This window comes from Pyrgilauda ruficollis, unplaced genomic scaffold (assembly GCF_017590135.1).
Source record: "Pyrgilauda ruficollis isolate IOZ18807 unplaced genomic scaffold, ASM1759013v1 scaffold39, whole genome shotgun sequence".
NCBI classification, from domain to species: Eukaryota; Metazoa; Chordata; class Aves; order Passeriformes; family Passeridae; genus Pyrgilauda; species Pyrgilauda ruficollis.
In genome coordinates, this window is record NW_024525378.1 from 1,763,245 (window position 1) to 1,785,055 (window position 21,811).

A 21,811-nucleotide genomic window follows, 5' to 3' on the forward strand; every position below is an offset into this window, starting at 1 on the left:
TTCTATATCCAAAGGACACCTATCTACATATTTATGGCTTGCGAGCCCACGGTCTTTTCCAGAACTAATGTTTCTGTAAACCCCACTCTCTCCAGAGTCAGTCCACGACTGGAGTTATGTGCACCACTGATTTTATCTCGCACAGTAAATCAGATGGACTAAAGCTACCTGAGTCTTTCAGGGATTAAAGTAGTTCTAAAGTGCTGAAAAATGAACCTGCAACACACAGGCAATAATCTAGCATTTGGCTACAGGTTATCACTTAAGCTGTCAGCTGAATTTATCAAACCTGGATATGAGCAGTTAAAAAGCTTTTGATGATTTATAGCATCTATACACAACCACAGCCTTAAATCTACTTAACATTTTCTGGGTGTGAAAAACCACAAATTGGGGTTTTTTTTTAATTCTATTTGCTTCTCTAAATTCAACAAGGCCTTTGTGCATTTACTGACCTTTGGGATTCACACTTCAGAGACTTTTCAAAGTCTTTTCCTCTGGAGAGGGGAAGCACAGACTAAATATGTGAATAAGTCCCTCATTTTACCAGGCCGTCTGCCATTTACTAACACAGCACAACACAACATTTGCCTGCTGTCACATCAGACTGCCACAGCCATGCTCCAAATGTCACATTAGCAGAGGCAGGTTAAAATCACTTTGTGTTACAACACTTTCTGCAATGACCTTTTGAAGGCCCAGAATGGGAAGAAAGCTTAACTCCCCTTGCTCTGTGCAGGGAGCCTCTTCTTATTTTTCTCCTAAATGTGAGAAACACGTTTCACTTTCAAAGAGGAGTTGTCAGCTTTTATGAACATGCGACATTCCTGCAATCCACCGAGCTCTCCATGGCTCCATCCTATAGCCTGTGAGGTACAAACAGCATTCTAAAACAGTAAAATTGTTCACCTGAGGATTAGGGTCTCTGTGTATGTCAGACACCTTTTTCTTGAGGAGCACAGGGATCTGCTTCCCCTGATGTACTCAACTTTCCATTTTGACACAGGTCAGGGCAGCATGCAGAGCAATTTGCCTTACCAGGCCTACAAATAACTCGACTTTTAAAATGGCCCGAGCAGGCTACGTGTACTACTATTTTGGATTCTGTATCACACTTTTAATAGAAACAAGGATCCATCATGACTCTATTATAGATGGGAATATAGGTTTCCCAGGGAACAGCTATCCAGCCTGCTCAGTGCAGAAGCAGAGGGACTGGAACAGACTGGAGTGAACTGCCCAGGGAGATGGAGGAGTCACCCACCATCCCTGGAAGCGTTCAAGAAATGATTGGACCTATCACTTAGTGCCAGGGTGTATTTAACAAGGTGGTGATCAGTCCAAGGTTGGGCTTGAGGATCTTGGAACTCTTTTCCAAACTAAAAGATTCTATGAGCTTAGGGGATACACTTTCATTGAGGTATTGCTCCTTTCCTCATCCTCCAAGCTAGTCTTTATTGGTAGATCCCAGATTATTTGCAGTGGCCAAGTCACTGACAGGGAGACTGTTCCCATGCTTCCCATGTCACGTGGGGCTTCTGAGACCACCTAGTGAGTCCAGTCAAGTCCAAATCTGGTAAAATAAAAGTAAATTAATAATTATACAAAGGGATTAACTAGTAGACTGTAGAGTCTGTCAAGGTCAAGCATGGCCTGGATAGCTCTGAATTGGATATGCAGAAAGCAGCGCAAAGAGGAAAAATGTGTCCATGGCACAAAGGTTAAACAAAGAGGGGAGGAAAAAAGGGAGAACACAGCAAGCTATCAAACAGCTTCATGTCAGTAGCTGGGGATCATATAAAATAGTGCTTAGATTTATGTACAAATGACAGTTCCCTATATCTCTGTCTGACCCTGTTCCTTACACGAACAGTATTAATTCAAAACATTTTTCATCCTGGCAGTAGTTTGAACTAAATCACTGCTAAATCATCTGTGGTGGAAGCACTTTCTTGCAGGTAGGTGTACTAGATCAATCTAATGAAATAATTTGCTTATGAGGAATTCATCCCTTGTCCTCTATAATCACTTAAGGAAAAAATTACACATGCGCCCGAGCTGAAGATAACAAATACCAAGACGGATGGAATTTCAAACAGACATTTTTCTCAAGAGAACTCATGTTCCCCTTCTGGTTTCAATTTTTGAAATAGTAACTCAAGAGTAAGAAAAGTATGACCCAGTCCTTTCATTGCAGGGGCAAGGGGACATTAGGGTCCATAGTAAGCTTTTAAAAAACGTTTTGCCTAAGTCCAAAATTTATGGGGTGTGGCTGTTGTGGGGCTTTTTGACTCCCAGACTCTATAATAGAAAACTCTGAAACTCTGAAAAATGAGCTTCTTCAAAATATGAGATTACAAAGGGTCTTTAGTGACTCTAGGAATAAAGAAATGAAAAGCTACTATTTGCTGAACTGGCATTCCCACTTAATTTCTTTCCAAAAGAAACATGTTGGAGCAAATCATCAAAATACACTGAAAATAAACAGAGAGATGTTTATCACAGATGTGTAACAGAGTCAATACAGTTATATTAAATAACATGATTCAAGCCAGAAAATAACACCTGTGCCATTGTGAAATACTACCAAAAGTCAGACATTTAGACAAAATTCTAAAGATTTCTCCCAAATCTATTAATTACATGTGCTCATTTTCTATTACATGCTGACAGGATCAGAATCCTTTAATTTAACTGAACCAGGGTCCAGTGATGATATATCGAAATAGAATATTTTTTCAAAAACTAAAATGTCAGCTTAGAGAAATAGGCGCCAATACAAGGACAGCATGATCTTCTATGATTTGAAATTAGATAAATATTTGTAATGGCAGAAAAAAAAGAAAACTATTATTAGAATTAAAAAAGGGGACTAGTAAATTGGAAAAGCAATTTAGCCTTTCTGTACCCTTAATAAGGAGCTAATAACCTGAACTTAAACAGCTTCTGTGCTCTCAAAGTTTTAGTACAAATGCCAATATGAATTCTGCAGCATGCAAATCACAACTGCCTTTGGTCACCTACACAGTGAATAAATCAATCTTCACTCCATTTTCATCTCCCCTATCTGTAATAGATCAGAGCTGTTTTCTCATAACACCGTGATGATATTGTCTACCATCCCTGAAGTAGTTCTGTGAAGGAACTTTTTGTCAAATATACTTTTTTATATTATTCCACAGATTCAGAGATATTTTAGACTTTACATTATTATTTTCCTATCTGTAGCCTACAACTATACAAACCTTAGCATGCTAGCTTGGTGTGCTACTCAACAATTCTCTGTTTTGTCTGTTCAAATGATAATGTCAAATAAAAAATTTATGTCCTTTCAGTGACCTAGATGAACTTAATTTTCTTCTTTTCTATTCATTCAGAATTGAAGTTATTTTATTTCACAGTTCTGTATATCCTGAGGAAATATTTGAACTACATGTTAGGGATGATGTCATTGCAGTAGACTGAATTTTCTGTTAATTACACCAAATTAAATATTTCCCCATAATATACACCAGAATTTCATGGCTTTCTTGTAAGTCTTCTAGCTCTTTTTATCCCCTTGCTTTTTTTAAAAATCTTTTTATGTATTACAAATTCTTCCCAAAAAAAAAGCGTATCTCTGAGATGCCAAAGAGAGAGATGTGCCAGCACACAGCTCTGCAGAGAGAAGCAGCTCATGGTGGCCCCATAGCCCTCAAGAAAACCTCTGTCTCTCTTCAAAAGGCAGGGAGGACTGGGTGGTGAGAGGGAGGAACAGCACTGTCCATCACCTGAAATGGAATAGCTGAACAAGTTAACTCTAGCAGAAGTAGGATTCTGAATGCCAATTGAAAAAAAAAAAAAAAAAGTTTAAATTACAGTGAGTCAGAGAGCTCTGAAGGAAAAATCAAGCAATTCTTTCAGGTTCTTTTTAGACATTGTTTCTTTAGTGGGGTAGTAATTTCTGTTGACTTTTTGGAGCTGGATACTTCAGTCTCTGGTAGAAATTAATGTAAAATTATCTTCCATGGCTTTTCAACTTTTTTTCTTTGCTGTTGCATTTGAAAGTTGCATTTTTTCTCAGTAATTAAGATATCTCCTAGGACATTTCTTGCACAACGTAGTGACAGACACTTATCAGATCCTGCGAAACACTTTGCCTCAGAGTACACTGAATGAACCGAAGGGGAATCCTATGAAGATGACAGCTTCTTCTATAGCGCATGTGCTCGTCCCAGTAATAATTATTTGCAATTTCAAACCACCTCTCAAGGGATGAACCTCTCTGTACAGCACAGGCACAGAACCACAGTGATAAACTGATCTCCCCTGCTCCTCATACGTGCCTGGGGGAAACAATGAATGCAACTCTTCCCAGCAACCCGTCATGCTCACTGCAACTTTGGGTGGCACAGAAGGACCCAGCTAGCCTGAAATTAGTTGGCTTGAATGCTGATAGCTGCAAAGCTGTGACCACCCATAGCTGTGCTCCCAATGGAAAGGTTATCTACCAAACCACTGATCTTACCCCTGGGCAGATTTCCAGCTTCCAGTCTGCTCCATGTTATTGTTGCTACACAGCTTGCAGCACCACAGTTGGCCTGTTTAAAGCTAGCTCAGGTAAAACAAAAAGAAGCAAAACAAAACAAAGCAAAACAAAAGGGGCTGCCATGACGACCAGCAGCTGCACATCAGTGTCCCCCTCCAGCGTGTCCTCCCTGGCCTCGCAGTTTATATCCGCACAATACAGCTTGCCCAAAATGAGGTGACTCAAGTAACTCCCCACACTTAATTGCATTCATCTGTCTTTGAAAATAATTCCCTAAGACCCCAAACAATTTCTATAGCTCTTATCTGTCTGTCCTTTCTCCAGTTTGACAGCACAAGTACACAACCCAAGTACCTGAATTTTCATACACTTTTCTGTGTTTACAAAAACAAACTAAATGAACACAAACCCCAACTCCTAATAAATAATGTCAACAGATAACAAGAGAAGTAACTGGCACAGGGGGAAACATTGCTTCTGGTAGGTATGGAACAGAACAAAAACTGAACAGGAAATGTGTCAAAAAATCTGACAATAAAAGGGGAAAACAGCTATAAACATACATTAAATATAATTTCCTGTATGATTTCATCTGACAGAGGACTGTTATAAAGGTGAGTGAAATACTGATAATAAAATTACAGGTGATGTTCAGTGCTAGTGAGAAACAGCATAACATACAAGAGAAAATATCAAGTATACCAAATGCAGCTGTTGGTTCTAAGTAATTAAGAGCAACCAGGATGAGGCCCTGGACTTACTGTGGCTGATTCTTTGAAAACATAATCTTTTTGGTCAAAGAGCCAAAAAGAGGATAAATGCGGCAAGACAGAATATTGTGAGAGAAGCTAAATTAATGCAAAAAGGTCATTCAGAAATATGAGTAATGGAGATGGGCATTTCAGAGCTGTGTGTGGCTCTCATTAAACTCTCACAAAGAATATCAGGAAAGGTAGAGGCTCATTAGAATTATAGAGCAACACTTACACTATGAAAAAACTAAATGGATGACAAAGACTTGCATTTCTAAAGACACATTGATAAGAGATCTGTAAAATATTAACAATGTGTAAAAAGTAAGACACAATTATTCACTGCTTATCACATCACAAGAAGCAGGGTATGCTCAGTGAAATTCTAAGATTCTAAGATTTAAAACAAACAGATGGAAGGGCTTTAATCATTACATGCATCATCATTTTGTGAAACTCATTTCCAGCAGATGTGTTGAAAGCCAAAAGTATAAATGGATTCATGAAAGACAAATTGATAGACAATAAATCCACATTAAACCTTAAGGTCCAAAGACACCCTCCAGCTCAAACAGGCATGGAAACACTTGCCTTTTAGATCTCAGAGTGTAAACCATGCACCTGTTCCCATACAGATACGCACCCCTAACACAGATTTATCATCTGCTTGGGAAATCCCAGCTTCAATTCACTTTCTATCTGAGGAGAACTGTAGTTTTTACCTCTTTGTATTTATACATACATCTGGATAATGATTTTCACTTTTTGTCCTGCTAAATCCTTGTAGAACATAGAAAAAAATAACCAGACTGATAGACCAGAAGACAAAGGGTAAGTGGCCCTGACACCTATTTGCAGTTTTGATGCTCACTTGGCTGAGGGATCAAAAGATTTATGTTCAAATAAATTTGATTTAAAGGAAAAAAGAAAACAACAAAACACAGAACTGATGCTGGAAGAGCAATTAAATGTTATGTTTCCTCCCCACAAATAACCTAATCATAATTCTAGGGTTCCATGCTTATCCTATGTCTCTTACTAGAAACAATACAGAGAAGTACAACAAGTGGTATTAATAGCACAACGTGGACAAGTACTTGTAAATAAAGGGTGAGGATGACATTATGGACACTGCAGAAGAGCAACAGGTCCAGAAGAAATACAGGTGGAGTTGCAGAGAACTCAAGATGTCGTAAAAGTCATCTGTCTGTCTCAAGGTATACAACAAATATCTACAAGATGTCAGGTGTCTGTTGAACTCGTTTTTCAAAACTCCCAAGGACAGCAATTTTAAACATTTTCCAGAGTTTAAACATCCTTTTCATTAAGAAGTTTTTCCTAACATTAGCTCAAATCTCCACTCCTATTCAAGTCTCTTAATTCTCAGCCAGACGATGAGGACAAGGACAAGAAACTTTTATCAGCAGTTGTCATGCATTTTGACCATGTTCTCTAAGCAGCTCAGATATTTTGGTTTTTTTTGTATTAAGGTATGTTCCTAATCTTCTGTTTTCTCTGCACGTTTTTCTTAAATAAGCACTGGACAGAGTAGCTACCTACAGCCTTTTGTCACCAGGGAGATTAAAACGATACTATTATTTTTATCCATCCCAGTGCAGAAATTTTCTTTTTTACCTTTTCATGTTTTCCTTATTCGTGTTCATTCACCTACTGTAATCTTTAGTACTTTTTATATATAACTATGGACTGGTGAATTGCTCTCCATTTTGCATTTGTCCAAAAGTTTGCTCCCAATGTAGCACCAGACATTTGACCCAAAAAATCAACATTTTTCTTCTCTTGGTTACATCTTCAAATTATTAATATTTATTTGAATCCTTGTCTAGTTCTCCTTGTACTTGGTGAGTCTCCCAGAGACCACTGTACATTTTGATAATTATATATTCTAGTTAATCTTCTTAATCAGTAATGTCAATATTCAGTGACTCCAGATTTAAGGCACACCCTTTCAGAGTTCTTTTTTGTATACTTCTCCATATTGAAATGGACTTTAAACCAGTTTTGTGGATACTTTTATATTCATATAGATCACAGGCTAGTGGAAGGTGTCCCTGCCCATGGCATGGGGGTTGTACCTAGATGATCTTTAAGGTACCTTTCAACCCAAACCATTTTATGATTCTGTGAATTGATCACTGAGCTAAAAAAAACACTGGTCACTAAGGTATGGACAGTTGCAATAAAATTACACTACTCATATGGAGACAAAAATGGACTGGATATGGTACAGCAAGAAGTCTACAAATTATACATTCATGTGATTACAGTCAAGACCTCATGTAGGATGTGTCAGAAGTAAGCTTTCTGACTTCTTCAGTAGTTCCCTTTTTTGCTTGAAAAATTATAGTTTTTTATGATATGGTGATCTTTTCCAGAAGGGTCCAGATCAGAATCCTGTTCGCATGATAAACAGTCTACAGTTTAATTTACGTATTTATTACTCATTACATGACACTAGCAATTATTTATTGATCATTACTAAAAAATTGCTCAAACAACAGAATTCTGAATTTCTTTATATACTTTTTTTCCTAAATTCATATCCAGATAGTTGAAGGTATTCCTTAATCTTAAAAATCTTAATATTTTTAAGGAAATTTTATTCTGACTTTTAAAGTTCTTTGCAGAAGCAGTGAAATATGAATCCACTGATTCTGGATATCTGACACCACTATATATATATATATATAAATAAAATTTATATTTATATTTATATTTATATTTATATTTATATATGTATATATATTTTTATACATATATATAATGTCTGAGTTTTCAGAGTTCTTACTAAATATTTTCTATTCATTGCATTATATTCCTTCAACGTTATCACAGAAAAAAAAATCCACAGACTGGTTCTTTGGGTTATATTGCGGACAGATGATAAATATTAAAAAAAAATTTCTAAGGCAATTAGTATTTATATGTGCCTTTGTGGAAGCAAGAACCAACAGTAGTTGAGAGTATGCTGGACTGTATTTAGAATAATAGAAGGAAACTTTTCCAGGGTTGAATTGCTGTCCCTAGAAAACAAGTTATAGATGAACTTAGGATCCAGGAAACAATCCTGGGTTCTTGCATAGCTTCCTATTCGCTGTAGAGTAGACATTTGTTTGTCCACTTCTTTTGATTAAGCTCAGAGAAGAATATCTGGGGTTTTCACTGCAGAAGTTCAGTAAGGCTTTTCCTGAGAAGGCGAAAGGTTTTACACTTGACAAGTCCCGCTCTCTCTCTTGCTTGGTGTGCAGATCTGCTTTCAACACTAACAAATGTCACAGCACATTACCTGGCTAAATGAGTTGAAACACTTAAATTCTTCCCAGAAAGACACTGAAGGTGATCACCCACTTCCTTAAAGTTTTTTCCAATATGCAGTACCACAGACTTTCGTTCTTATCTACACAAAACACAGTTTCTGCACATTTCATTTGTATTTAAAATTCTTTGATTTTCCTTTTTAACCTATTCCAACACCAATGTCTCTTAGCTTTTGTTTAATGCCTGACAGAAATAGGAGTCTGACTGAAAGCAAGGTGCCTTCTAAGGCTCCAGTCAGATTAATCAGAAAGGATCTGCCAAAGTGAAACATTTTGAAGGACAGGTACAGATCTGTTCTTGAAGCCTCCCATATCAGAGCAATCTACAATCTCATCTTTGTTACTGCCCTCCTTGCTCCCTGATACACCACAAAAGTTGTCAGGACTCTTTTTCAGCTCTCCTTAGACAAAAGATTTTGACTATCTACTTCAGCTACATGTCTGACTATGAGAAGAGTTCTTAAATTGCACCCATGGGAAAATAGCCATTCATTGAGAAGGATGCCAACTTCAAACATCAACTGGATATCTCAGCTAAACAGTCTGCTCTTTATTTACCAGTAAGGTAGGAGGAGAAAATGCTGTTGCATGTGCTTTGTATTCTCTGTTGCATACTAAATAATTCCTGGGAGGTATTCATGATCTGTACAGCAGCAAGCAGTTTGGTCACAGCTATCTCTGGCACCATCTGTTTGACCACTTGCAAAAGTAACAGGCTGCACAGAAGCTGAAAAAGAGGCATGAGTAGCATGAGTTTGGGAAAAACTGTATCTAGATCCAAAATTAAACCAGCTATTCAGAATTTCATCGCACTGTGTCAGCTGTACTGCAGTTGCTCCTTGAACCCTCACAGGCTGGTTTTCCCTTGCCTCTGGCAGATGTGCCTGTCTGCTTTTCCCATAGCCAAAATGTTTGCGGATAGTCACATTAAAACAAAAGTTTCCAGCAAAGAACAGTAAATTTAGCTCCTGAGACTGCTGATTTTTCTACCCAAGCAAATGAGGAACAGAGGTTTTGGCCATATTCTGATACATGATTACCTATTTATCTGCTTTGTTTTTCTCCATTGAATTATTTCAACTGGGACCTACTGACAGCTTTCATTTAAATTGTTAAAGAAATTATAAAGCTGTGTAGATGAAAAAATTACTCTTAAAGTATGGAACACTAACACTGGATATTCCTAACTATTATGTTTGGATAATGAGCTACTAATACATTTAATATAAGCTGTATTCGTAATTACAACTAATCTTACAAAAGCATTTACAAGACACCTTTGATGAGGTCTTTTTTCATTGAAATCACCATGATTTGTATTGTTTTCTTTAAAAAAACCCTTAAACCAATGAGTTGTATATCTGTCTCATGCTTGATCACTCCTAATAGCTACAAGTACAAAGGAAAACCCCATTTACCATTTTAAGCACTGGACTTAATTAACTTCTTTACATTACTAGGAACTTTCCCAATAGTCCAAGAATTATTAAATGTTAATAAGAATGTTTCAGAAAGTTTCCTAACCAATAAAGGATTCTTTTGAACAAATTAATAATGTCTACAATTATACCACAAGTATTGAATATAAAAGCTTAGAACAAAACTAATACCAATTAAAGAAGAACAGAAAAATCCTTGATAATATTTGGACTATCATTTGTAGTTAAAAAAAGAAAAGCTTTCATCTGTGTTATACTGTTCCTTATTTAATTTTCTCATACATTTTTGCACATTCTCTTTATTTTCAAAATGGGTGAGAAACGAAACAAAACTTGAGACGAGCCTTAAGATATGATGCCTGACTATTGCTTGCATGAGTAGAAATCCAGCCCTTCTCTGGCATTTCTCCACAGGATGCCTGAATTATTTTTTTCTGTAGGTTAATTGGAAACCTTTGTTTGATGATCAAAATATAGACTATGCACGTGAATCACTTCTGAAATAGTAATTTTGCAATTGCAAGGGATTTTAAATGGGTGACTGTCTCTTGTGTTTTTACTGATCTAACAATTCAGCTGACGGTAAAACCATTGGTGTTAAATAGCATCTGATATGAAACTGAAAATATTGTAAAGAACCTCAGTTTGAATGGTTGGAGATAAAAATCAACAAAAAATCAGCTATCCTGGATGTCTACTGATCTTCTGGATTAGTTCCAATGACATATATTGCACCTCCCCATGATCCCAAATCACATCCTTAATCTACAGAGGGAACATGCCTCTCTTCCTCCTCGCTCAGGTGTTCTAGGAGGGTACCTTAGGCAAAATGCATTAGAGCTCCTCCAGACTTCTGAGGAATAAATACCTCTTGTAAAAATTTTCTCATGATTCTTTCACGTGTCTGTAAACACCGCTATTATGGAAAAAAACGGGGGCAGGGGGGAGGAAGAAGAGGAAGCAATCAATATTCATCATTAGTACTGAGCAAGAATTCCTAAATTACATTACCGTGAGATGATGTCTGCAAAGTTTTGGTGGGTTGAAATGCTTCCGGGAGCATGAGTTAATAGCACCACTTACTGTTGTGAAGGCAAGAGCAATTCTGAAGATTGCTTCAGTAATTCAGAATGAGTAACAACAGAACCCCTCGAGTGCATTGCTGTTCATTAATAATAATGTCCATACAGCAGACAATTTCTGTTTAAAGAATGAGCCTTTGTAACTTGGTCAGCAGGATTATGTTTAAAGCGCTCTCCTGAAAACAAAGGAGAGCAAGCTTCTCTCTTATGCATTGTATGAAAAGAATCTGCCAGCTTACGACTACCCTCACGAGACTATCCAGATGCAATCATCTCCTGTTTTATCTCAGCCTCAGCATGGGAAAAAACCACATGAATTGCATTCTATAAACTGCAGAAACAACTACAACATGAATCACCATTTCTGCTGAAACCTCTCCCAGCAAGCGCCTCATCCTGGCTGCAAATGGCCCCTGACAAATCCCTACGGCTCCATTTGCGGTCTCTGCCGCCGAGACCATTCCCTGCAGGAGCAGCTCAGGCTGAGAGCATGCAGCAGGCCTGGTGAGTTGTGCTGTGGAGCATGTTGCCTCCAAGGGATGGGGTCAGCAGTTTGTGTCCTCTACACACTGAGGGACTGACTCCTGAAGCAACTTTTAGCAAACAGTTGCAGAATGTCAAAAGTGAGTCTTCAGAGAGAGCAAAACCTAACTTGAAAGAGCTTAACAACAAAAATCCTCTCTAAATTCCACTTCACATTAGTTTTAAAGAAACAACTGTATTAAGAAGTGGATACTTAGCTGACCAGTAGGGTTTTTTAAACAGGTACAGGTTTCTATAGATCAGTAGTTTCTATAAATATGGGGATTGTAATCGAGAAAAATTCCTGGAAATACCTCACAGCACTCAAGGTTCAGAGCACCACATTTTAAACAGGTAACAAACACTTATTAAGTTCCTTTCTGCATCTTCCAAGCAATTCCTTTTCAAAATAATTGTACATATTTAAAACATCCTGAAACAAATGCAACTGACACAAAAGTTTGAAATTGCATACATAATATAATGAAAATTGTTTGCAACCTACCTTGGAATTGCGTAAATTTGATGGTTCCCATCCTCTCTCCATTTTTGAAAACAACATCACCCTAAATAAAAAAAAGTAAACACCTTAAAAGTTTTATAAGACTCTCATAATATAGTTTAACATTAACATTTTAATTTTCCATTGACTATTAAAATTACCAAAGCAATGTTTAAAATCTGAAGATGGAAGATTCAAACAGATTCAAAGTAACTCAAGAACACTTCCTTAGAGCTTTCTGTTCTACAGATTTCAAGTGGCCTTAGAAAGTTGCCTGGTGTTACCACCCACTTTTCATTTCAAGGTTATGGAAGCACAATAAAGCCTATAATTTACTGAATTTCAGATGATAAGAGGTATGCAAATAATTGATTTTCACTGTTTGCTTTAGGAAGGATATGCAAAGACCTTCAAAGACCACACAAGAAAATAGTTTTCCACTTCATTCATCCATCACACAGTTCTTCAAATGGCTATAGAAGCTATTTTTCTTGTCTTATATACTTATCATACTAGATTATGGATACCAGTAGCTCCTATGGCTTGGTTTTGTACTATACCAACATGTGTGTCCTAGTATTCATTTTAATTGTAATGTCTTTAAGTCAGTACTACCATTTGTGGTGCTATTCACTGTTACTTCTCAATATAATGGTCATGTAATGCTAAAACCTCCTCACATATCCCTAAGAAATTACTCCCATCTTTTATCCAATCTTTCTGGATTAAATTAAGAAAAAATCTTGCTAAATTTCCTCCTTGGTTCAGCTATTTTGTAACTGAGTATGAAAGAAGAGGGTTTCATTCATTTATGGTAAGTATTTTTAATATTTTGAACCTGTAGTGGAGAGCTGAATGCTGTCAAAATAGATTGCTGTTCTACTTCATCCCTGGTTTGGCTTATTAACACCATCTCCATAAATCTTTGTTTTGGCAGACATCAGAGTAAAAGAAACCAAATGGTAAACCTGTGAGGCTACAGTACATTTCTCTGTACCAGACTATTACTTTTTGGATAATCTTTTCTGGTCACTGAAGGGATGTACTGAAGGCCTTTCAAGTACTGAAGCCAGGTCCCTGCAGGAACAGTGCAACAATTTTGTAGTACAGCACACTCAACTCCCCACCATTTTCTGCAAGCCAAAAAACGCCATTTCCCTTTGATAAATAGAAGAAACCTTAAACAAGTGTAAGGCATACTGTGCTAAACTTTAAGAAGAAAAAAACCCCAATCTTCTGGCTATTTTATTTAAAAAAAGATAATTATGTTTGAAGCAAAGAAAGTGATATAAATAGACAATTAAATGTTGGATTTAATTTCATAATCTACAGTAATGCTAGTAAGAAATAAGCCAATCAATGCTTCAGAAACCTGTCTTTAGGAATTATGTGCTGATTTATGGAATGAGAAGTGAGCTATAATCTGATGATGTTCTAGAGCTCACATCAAGCCGTTTCTTTGTTACTGAGATAACACACCGTAAGATTTAGCTTTACGGAGAGTTGTCTTGGAGAGTTGTCTTTACACTTGAGATTCATAAATTAGTAAAAGTGTTTTTTCTTTATTTAAAGTGGTGGGTGTTTGAATAATAGATATTACTAATACACACATTAAGATGTGACATTCCAAAAGTCAGTCTTAGCACTATTTCATCTTTTCTTTTTACCTTACCACACACTCCAGCACATGCGCCAGTACAAACTGCAGTTTATGGTGTGACCCACCATAAAACCCAGATATTATAAAATCCATGTGAATATAGCAACACACAAAATCCTCTTTTACCTTCCATTATGTTTTGTGACATTACACACACAGGCATATTTAGATATTGATTAGTAAAAGGACCAGTAATTGTATAGAATTAAAGAAAATAACTGAAGCAATGTTGATACTAACTTCTTCAGAACATGATCATCATATCCAAAAATATTTCTTGATCAAGTAAAAATTCTATTTCAAGATATGTAAAATATCAGTCCTGAACAAGCATTTAAATCAACTGCACAAGTGAATAACATGCATGTAAAACCAACCCCACATTTTACTATATATTAAATAGTTAATTAGCAAAGCTTTCTTCTTCCATTACACACAGGTCATCCCAATGGAGACCAACAGAAACCACACTGGTGTTTTGGTGCCTATTTAATTTTCTTCAATCTACCCTCTACATTTTTTTTTCTTTACTGGTTGTAAAAGTGAATGCCAGAATAAATAGCAATCTGTCCAGCTGATCTGCACAACTTTGAGCTGCGGACAGGCATCTTCACCCTAGCAATGACCCTTGAAAAGTTGATGGGAAGGAAATAGAAAGTTTGTGGCTTGGAGCCCAACAGACAGAGATGTGAACAAAGGTGGAAAAGGAGCTGAATGAGCTCAGTCTGGCACAGTCTGCCCACCCTGGATATTGCTGCTGGTGTGTACAACTACCATGGCACACAGAATTTCAATTTTTTGGCCCAAATACATCTATGTATTTGGGATTCATTGCAGCTGCATAACTCATCATACAACCTTACACAGATGTACTTTATTTAGTTTTCTTGAATGTACTACCACCCATAAGTATAAACCATACCGGTCTCACAGTACAAGTTAGGTGACTCGAACAACAGAAATATACAAGCTTATGTTGTAGGTTTTTTAGGTTTTTGTTTGTTTGCTTTTTGATACATCTCTGATCTGCTTCCCCTGCAATTGTTTGTCTTTTTTTTTTTTTTTTTTTTTTTCCCTTCCCTTAAAAAGCTGGAATGTCCTTTAGAAATGTTGAAAAACAGACTGGATCAAACATTTCAAGAGCATCAATCTCACTCTTGCCACATACAAGGACATCCTCTCCCTATTTCTTATGAGTACCATCATCTTTTTTGTGCTCTGTTTTCCAAACCCTAATATTGATTTGTGTACTTTGTTATACAGAGTAACTGTTTCACCCTCTTAATAAAAAGACATTTTCTGCCCCCCTTGTATGTAGTCTTTCCCTTTTATCTTAAGTCATTAGTCCTTTATTTGTGGTCAGAATAAGAAATCCACATCATGTATTCACACTACAAATTATTAGCCAACATTGGATTTATTTCTGACACATGGGACTTCCCCATCTTTACAGCAGTCATTTGTCTCTACTTGGAAGGAACTGCATATTATGCCTCTCTATTTTTTTCCTGGTGGTTAAAAAGCAGGTCTCTGCTATGCTATGAACATGTCATCAGCTCTTTTTGAGCTACTGAGCACTAGTATTTATTACAATTTTCTTTGCACTATCTTTGACAGTATTATTATTCAACTCTGGACAGAAGCCCATGCCAAAGTTAGAATTCTTTTATTCTTCATACACTGAAATACATGGCTAAGACATTTTTTCATTCATATCTTCAGTTTTCATCATCTTCTTCAATCAAACCAGAGTTCATAAGTTTCTTAACTTCTCTCTCAGTCAGGGCCAGGTCTGCACTTTGACCATAATCTAATTTACTGTGTATTTTCTCCTGCAAACTATCTCAAATTTAGTAAACAGAGAAATAAGTGCATAGTATTTACTTAATAATTTTCAGTACTATCCCTACAGGAAATGTCTGCTTTACACCATGTTTACTTCCTCCTTCAGCAGTCTTCCACCACCAAACTGGCACCAAAAAACTGTTTATTCACCTGTTTATCATTTACCCAGCCTATACTTGTTATCTTATTGCTGGTTTAAAATGTCATAGAATATACACTCGAGCCAAATTTACACAAATACTCCTCCATCAGAGGAAAGACCATGAGAACATTGACAGAAATACCAGAGCTGGATGCAAGACAGTCAAATACCACAGGACTTCTGTGCCCTGAGCGTTTTCTGATGGGCCAATACACAATACTTCAGGATACTGATTCTGTTCCACTTCACAGCTCAGGAATATGGGCTACTCTGCCCTATAGACGAGTCATCTCCTCATATAACAGTATTTAAAGCCAGTGACTTTTCATGAAACATCTGAGACTACACTGTCAAAACCACTCCAAAAGTGACCATTGGTATTTTCCCAAAAAAAGTTAGCTCATTCACTTTTGGGGTACTTGAGTGAGATATTTGATATCAAGTAAACAATCTAAATCAATGCATGCAGAAATACCCAAAAAGCAGTAAGATAACTATGACAACTGAAATAATATTTTAGATAATTTCATATATTTTTATATATTTATATATTTATATAATATATAAAATTAAATCGGTCTCTTGAAGTTCTGTGACATCTGCTGAAATCAAGGTGTACTTCTGAACTCGTAGTTTCCTTTTTGGTCTATGTCCAATAAAAGTACCAGCCGAGGGTGAAGCATCCCAGGATAGGAAACTTAAGAGTTTCCCAGCACCCCGAGGGCAGCTTACTGGCCTCTCACATTGTTCCTAGCTCTACAGCTCTACACCTACCTGGTGGTAGCTCAGCTTCACCAGGCACCTGTGTGAGCTGTAGTGGCCTACTAAACAGCAAAATACATTCAGTGGTTTGTTTTGGTTTTGGTTTTTTGGGTTCTGTTTTGTTGTTTTGGGTGTATTTTGGGGGTTTTGGGTTTTTTTTTAATTTGTTTTGGGTTTTTTTTTTTTTTAAATTGCTTTGGCAAGTGGGCGATATGCTGTTTCTGAATTGCTGAAGCAGAGCCAGCACAAAGGAGCCCTGAAAGGATGAAGGTACCAGCAGAAGGAGGTAGGAGGAAGGGAGCAAGACACTCCCTGCTAGCCCCAGATTCTTTCTATGTTTTCATGCAATCCACACAGCCTGAGACTCATGTGTTGCACTCAATTTACTCTTTCAGGACTCCTTAGCTACTTACACACCTTCCCTGACATGCACAAAGCAGCAAGCTGGCATTCTGTGGCTCTTGGTTCTGCAACTGGCAGGCAGTGAAGAGCTACCCACTGGAATTCTTAGCCTCTTCCACCCTACAAACTTCATGTCCACGACAGTGGTGTTTATAGAGAAAGGGAATATCATTTATTCTACCTGACAAGCTTTTAGCTCTGCAAGTATAACCTCACTTCTGAAACAAAACAGCAAGCTTCCAGCTGAGGGCAGCTTGCGCTCAACTCTTGTGATTTCAACCTAGTTACATCACTCATTCAGCTGCAGACAAAGAGCTGAGCACAGGAGATGTAAGCAGAGTGCAAGAGAGGGTACCAGGGAGACAGCAGTGAAGGGGGAACCCCCTGTGGGATAAAGAGGTAACCATCATTTTTGGATAAATGAAAGGAGAGCAGAAGGCAGAGGGTGATGAAAATTAAAATGCTACATCAACTCAACAATGCTTCTCAGTCCCTGATTTTATATCTTTAGACTGCTGAGGATAAAATGTTTCTGGAACATTTGATGAAAGCAGACTCAGTGACTGCTGCTTTTCAGGCCTTGAGTCTATTTTCAGAAAAGGTGTTTCCTTCAAAATTTTCAAGATTAAGGACTAAAATCTGAAACCATTTACAATCCATTGGGATGTCTTTTCCCTTCCCGTTTTCTCTCTTATGACATTTTCCAAAAGCTTTGGGTAACTGAACACTGTTGTCTGGAGAGCAGTAGAGCAGCTCAAAGAGCAGGGTGAAGCATAGCTAAAAACCTGGTCTTGGCTAACATTTTCTAAATAAAGCAGTATCACCATTCTCATCTAGACAGGAACTTTTGTTCTAGCCATGAAAGAGCAGGCATAAAACAGCAGGAAAAAATGCACAGGCTTACTTCCATACATTGAGTATCCATCTGCACCATAGCAATGCTATGCATAGGCTTAAAAAATATACCCATAAACAAAGTGGTTTCCCCCACACAAAAGCACTGGTTTTGGAAAAAAACAGTGTGGAAGAAGGAAGATAAATTATTGGAAGAGAATTGCTGAGAAAAAATAATCTGGTAATCATGACAGTGATGGAAAAGAAGAATGAAGAATTGGCATTCATCAAATCCCTTAATACTGGAATTAGGAGGCACTCATCTATTAGGACTTTGGCCTAACACAGAAAAATCAGTGATGTTTTTCACATTATTCCTTTGCACAGCAGGTAATGACCTTCTGAAATTTGCATTGAGTGAGGATTACTTATAATTTTTTTTTTTTTTTCATCTAGAAACAGAGGACCAGGACATGACCCAGGCTACAGATCTCATGCCAGACTTCATATATTCCTATGTAGCTGCTGTGAGCTCTTGGAAGCCAGGCAGGTAAATGGAAAATTATATCTCAGAGATAGGTCAGAGATCAGGAAATATTAATGATTTTTAAATAGGTTACAGAAACTGCACTCTTACAAATGAAGTATGGGATAAGCAGATGTACAGATTCACATCAGAGGCAATTTGGAAATAAAGAACACAGAAGAAAGATATCCAAGTTTCTTTTTTTTTCCTCCCCCATGGCAAAACCTATTCTGGACAAAAATATCTGGCAATTTTAATAAAAAAGATGGGCTTTGTGTCTCATATTTGCCAAGATCTTTGTCAGCATCAGCTAATTCAAATAGTCTGTGGCATTGCCCATTGTGCTCTGCTTTGGCACTTGTCTACCTTAAATGCCTACAGAATAAGTAATAGAATTTCTCAAAATTTAAAAAAAATATCCCTGATATATAAAATAATTTCTTTAGATTATCTCGAATTAAAATCATTTCCCAACACCAAGTTTCCTAAAAAAAAACCAAAAAGGTACAGTGCATCCTCTAATATCATGACAGCAATGAGTCCTATTCCACAGCTGGGCTGGAAGAAATGGGAACTGAAGATCAACACCTACAGTTTCAAATTAAGCAAAGCATCTTTATGTGCCTATCATTCATGTACATTCTCAGTCTAGGATTATGTGGAAATACAAAGTACTGGAAGCCTTACCACCATGGTTTCATCATGCAGCCACTACCTTATAAATAATGTCCATTCCATTCAGCCTCTTCTTCCAAGGAGAGGAGATTTTTTTTTTTTTATTTTGTCTATCTCCCTTCTCTGAGCCCCTGTTACAATTTTATTTATTTCCTGATAAAGGCATAACTGAAACACAGATGCTCTTGCTGTGCAGAAAGGTGCCTCTATTTCTAACTAATATTTTGCTAGCTGATCTTTACCATATTTTAGGCAGAACTTCAATTTTATTTTTTTTTTTTTAGGAAAGTGAAGGAACCAGAAGAGGAATAGACAGGCTTTCTTTCATCCATCTCATCAGCATCCTGTATCATCAGTTGTCACTGCATAAAAGTGTGCTGTTGGCAGAACAATGACATAAGGCCAGACTAAGCTGCTCCATTAGATTAGCATTTAGATGCATCTAAACAATTTTACACAGCTATGCTGAAATGAGACAGCACAATCATAGCATTTCTTTCAGCACAGCAAGCAAAGGCATCATTTACAAACATCTGAGCACTCTGTTTACACACAGAAGCAAGATTAAGGCAATAATGTCCCTGACAAGGTACCAGCAATTCATAAGCAGCTAAAAGTGGGGAGAAAAGCATGCTAGCCAGGAAATCATGCATCAAAGTATCAGACTTGCTGGCCATTGCAGGTGAAGATGAAACCTTTATGCTTTGTTACTCATTAATGTGCTTTTACATGTTCAGCTGGGCTTATGGCCAGCAAAAGGCAAAGGAGTTAAATGCTCTTTTATTCTTTATGGCCATATTATTTTTAGTGACAAAGTTTTTTGTGAGTCATCTCTGTCAGTGATCGGGTAAGCTCTATGTTGGACATCATTAGTGGTCTTGGGTTTAAAAGCATGGCAGGAAAGAAATTGAAATGAAACATATACACTTGAGAAGCTATTTTGCAAGCTTTTTTTCTGACTACTTCAGAAACAAAATGACAGGCCCTGGAACAGTGTGCAACAAATGCTTTCAAGTCTGGTGATACATGTGATATATAACAGTGCTGACTGTTGGTATTTAGCCAATTTCCTGATCTATGGTTGGTTTCTGAAGCATAAGAAATTTAATTCCTTTTCTTTTCATTCAATCTCTTCCAGGAGTGTATAAAAACATTGATGTAAACAACCTGTCTTTCAAGGTGGCAAGAGAAAAGGAAACAGTCTGAAGCACTGGGACTAGGAACGCAAGCCCTTCCCATTGTGTATAAAAGAGTAAATATGAACTGCTGAGGAGATGTCCAGAATTGTTCTTATGAGGTTGAGTCCCTGATGATTTCAGTTTCTAGCTTTGTGTGTTTGTAGAAACAGGGTAACAGTACGTTATCTTCCACCACCATGGCGTTTTTTCCCCACTGCTTTTGTAAGAATGAATAGAAGAGATGGCAAAAAGCCTTTTAAGGACACCGCATTAAGCAGCAGTTCCATCTCTTCAACAGTGCAATTTCATATGATGTTCTGAAGTAATTTCTTCCATTTTCTTTAAACTATATTAATCTCAGAAGAGAGCAGAACCACACAGGCTGTATTCCATTTGTTCTGATGATGACCCAAATGACTGGAGGACCCACTGCCTCCTCTCTGTGCACCTCCTGCCCAGGCTCTGTCACATTGGCTGGACACAGGAGATTACTTTGTTTACTCTGTTCTTTCTAAAGAGCAGGCAGCCTCTGTTATTAATAAGGGTTTCGTATCCAAAGTAGAACACACAGGCATTACCCATGTGCAAGTGCTGAGCACAGTATCTTCAGACTATTCTCTTTCTAAGTGAGCAACTTTAATTCAAAACTGCCTTAACAGGAAAGGGGAATTAAAAATTTTACAAAGACCAGACAGCTTAACAAATCTCTAAGTGTGTATACCTGTCAGTCGTGGATGATTCTCCCTACTGGGGTAGAGAAAAGACAACTATAGCAGACTCATTCCCAGTGTTACATGGCTACTTTACATCTGAAAATTCCCCTGCAGGCAGAAAGTAAACTGATGCTGACCAGAGAAGACTGAGCTAAAAGATGTCTTTTTTTTGTAGTGAGCAGCTGTCCAGGTCTAGAACACTAACACAGACATTCTCTCTTTTCACATAGTAAAAGCTCTTACACAGGAACTCAAACTGTTTAATTCAATATTCATAAAATATTTCTAGTGATTAGAGTATTTTAAACTTTTCTTCGGCAAATCAACTAAGACAGTTCAAAGTACACGGGAACTGACTGTCCAGGACATTGACTTTCTAATACATTTCCCAATAACCATCACTGAAATGGGTCCATTTTTCATTTCAGAATGAAACAACAATTTTTGTTCATCTAAACTTACAGCAAGCTTCTAACAACCCTTTAATTTAGCCCAGTTGTAGTTTTGGCTTCACTTGACAATTGCCAGTATTGTTATGACATTTCAGATGTCTATTTCTGTAAAGCCAGAAAGCCCAGCCTAAGTTATTTTCAATACTAGGACTCTCAGATTTACTTTTCTTTAAAATTTCAGATTTTGTCTATATTGCTATCAGAAGGGACTCCTGAAGACAGCTACGTTTGATGATAATGAAGTAGAAGTTTCATCCTCTTTCCTTCCTTCAGCACTGCATCGCTCCAGGTGATGCTTTCACCAGCATCAAATTCTGACTGAAATCTGCAGAGAAGAGCATTAGCATTGCTGAGCACAGAGATTTGAACAGGTTTGGCAGTGGCATGAAGGAGATCTAACCAGCATATTCTTAATAAAATCAAGTTCAGCCCTTTTCACTGTCCATTTTAATCCTTCAG

At 37.3% G+C, this 21,811-nt stretch overlaps 1 protein-coding gene across 1 annotated transcript in view; it reads right to left on the bottom strand.

Annotated features, from left to right (window-relative positions):
- GABBR2 (gamma-aminobutyric acid type B receptor subunit 2) overlaps nucleotides 1–21,811 on the bottom strand; it is a 454,172-nt gene that overhangs the window by 181,465 nt on the left and 250,896 nt on the right. Inside the window, exon 9 of the mRNA XM_041476645.1 lies at nucleotides 12,167–12,227. Within this exon, the coding sequence (XP_041332579.1) occupies nucleotides 12,167–12,227 (61 nt within the window). The remainder of the gene's footprint in view (nucleotides 1–12,166; nucleotides 12,228–21,811) is intronic.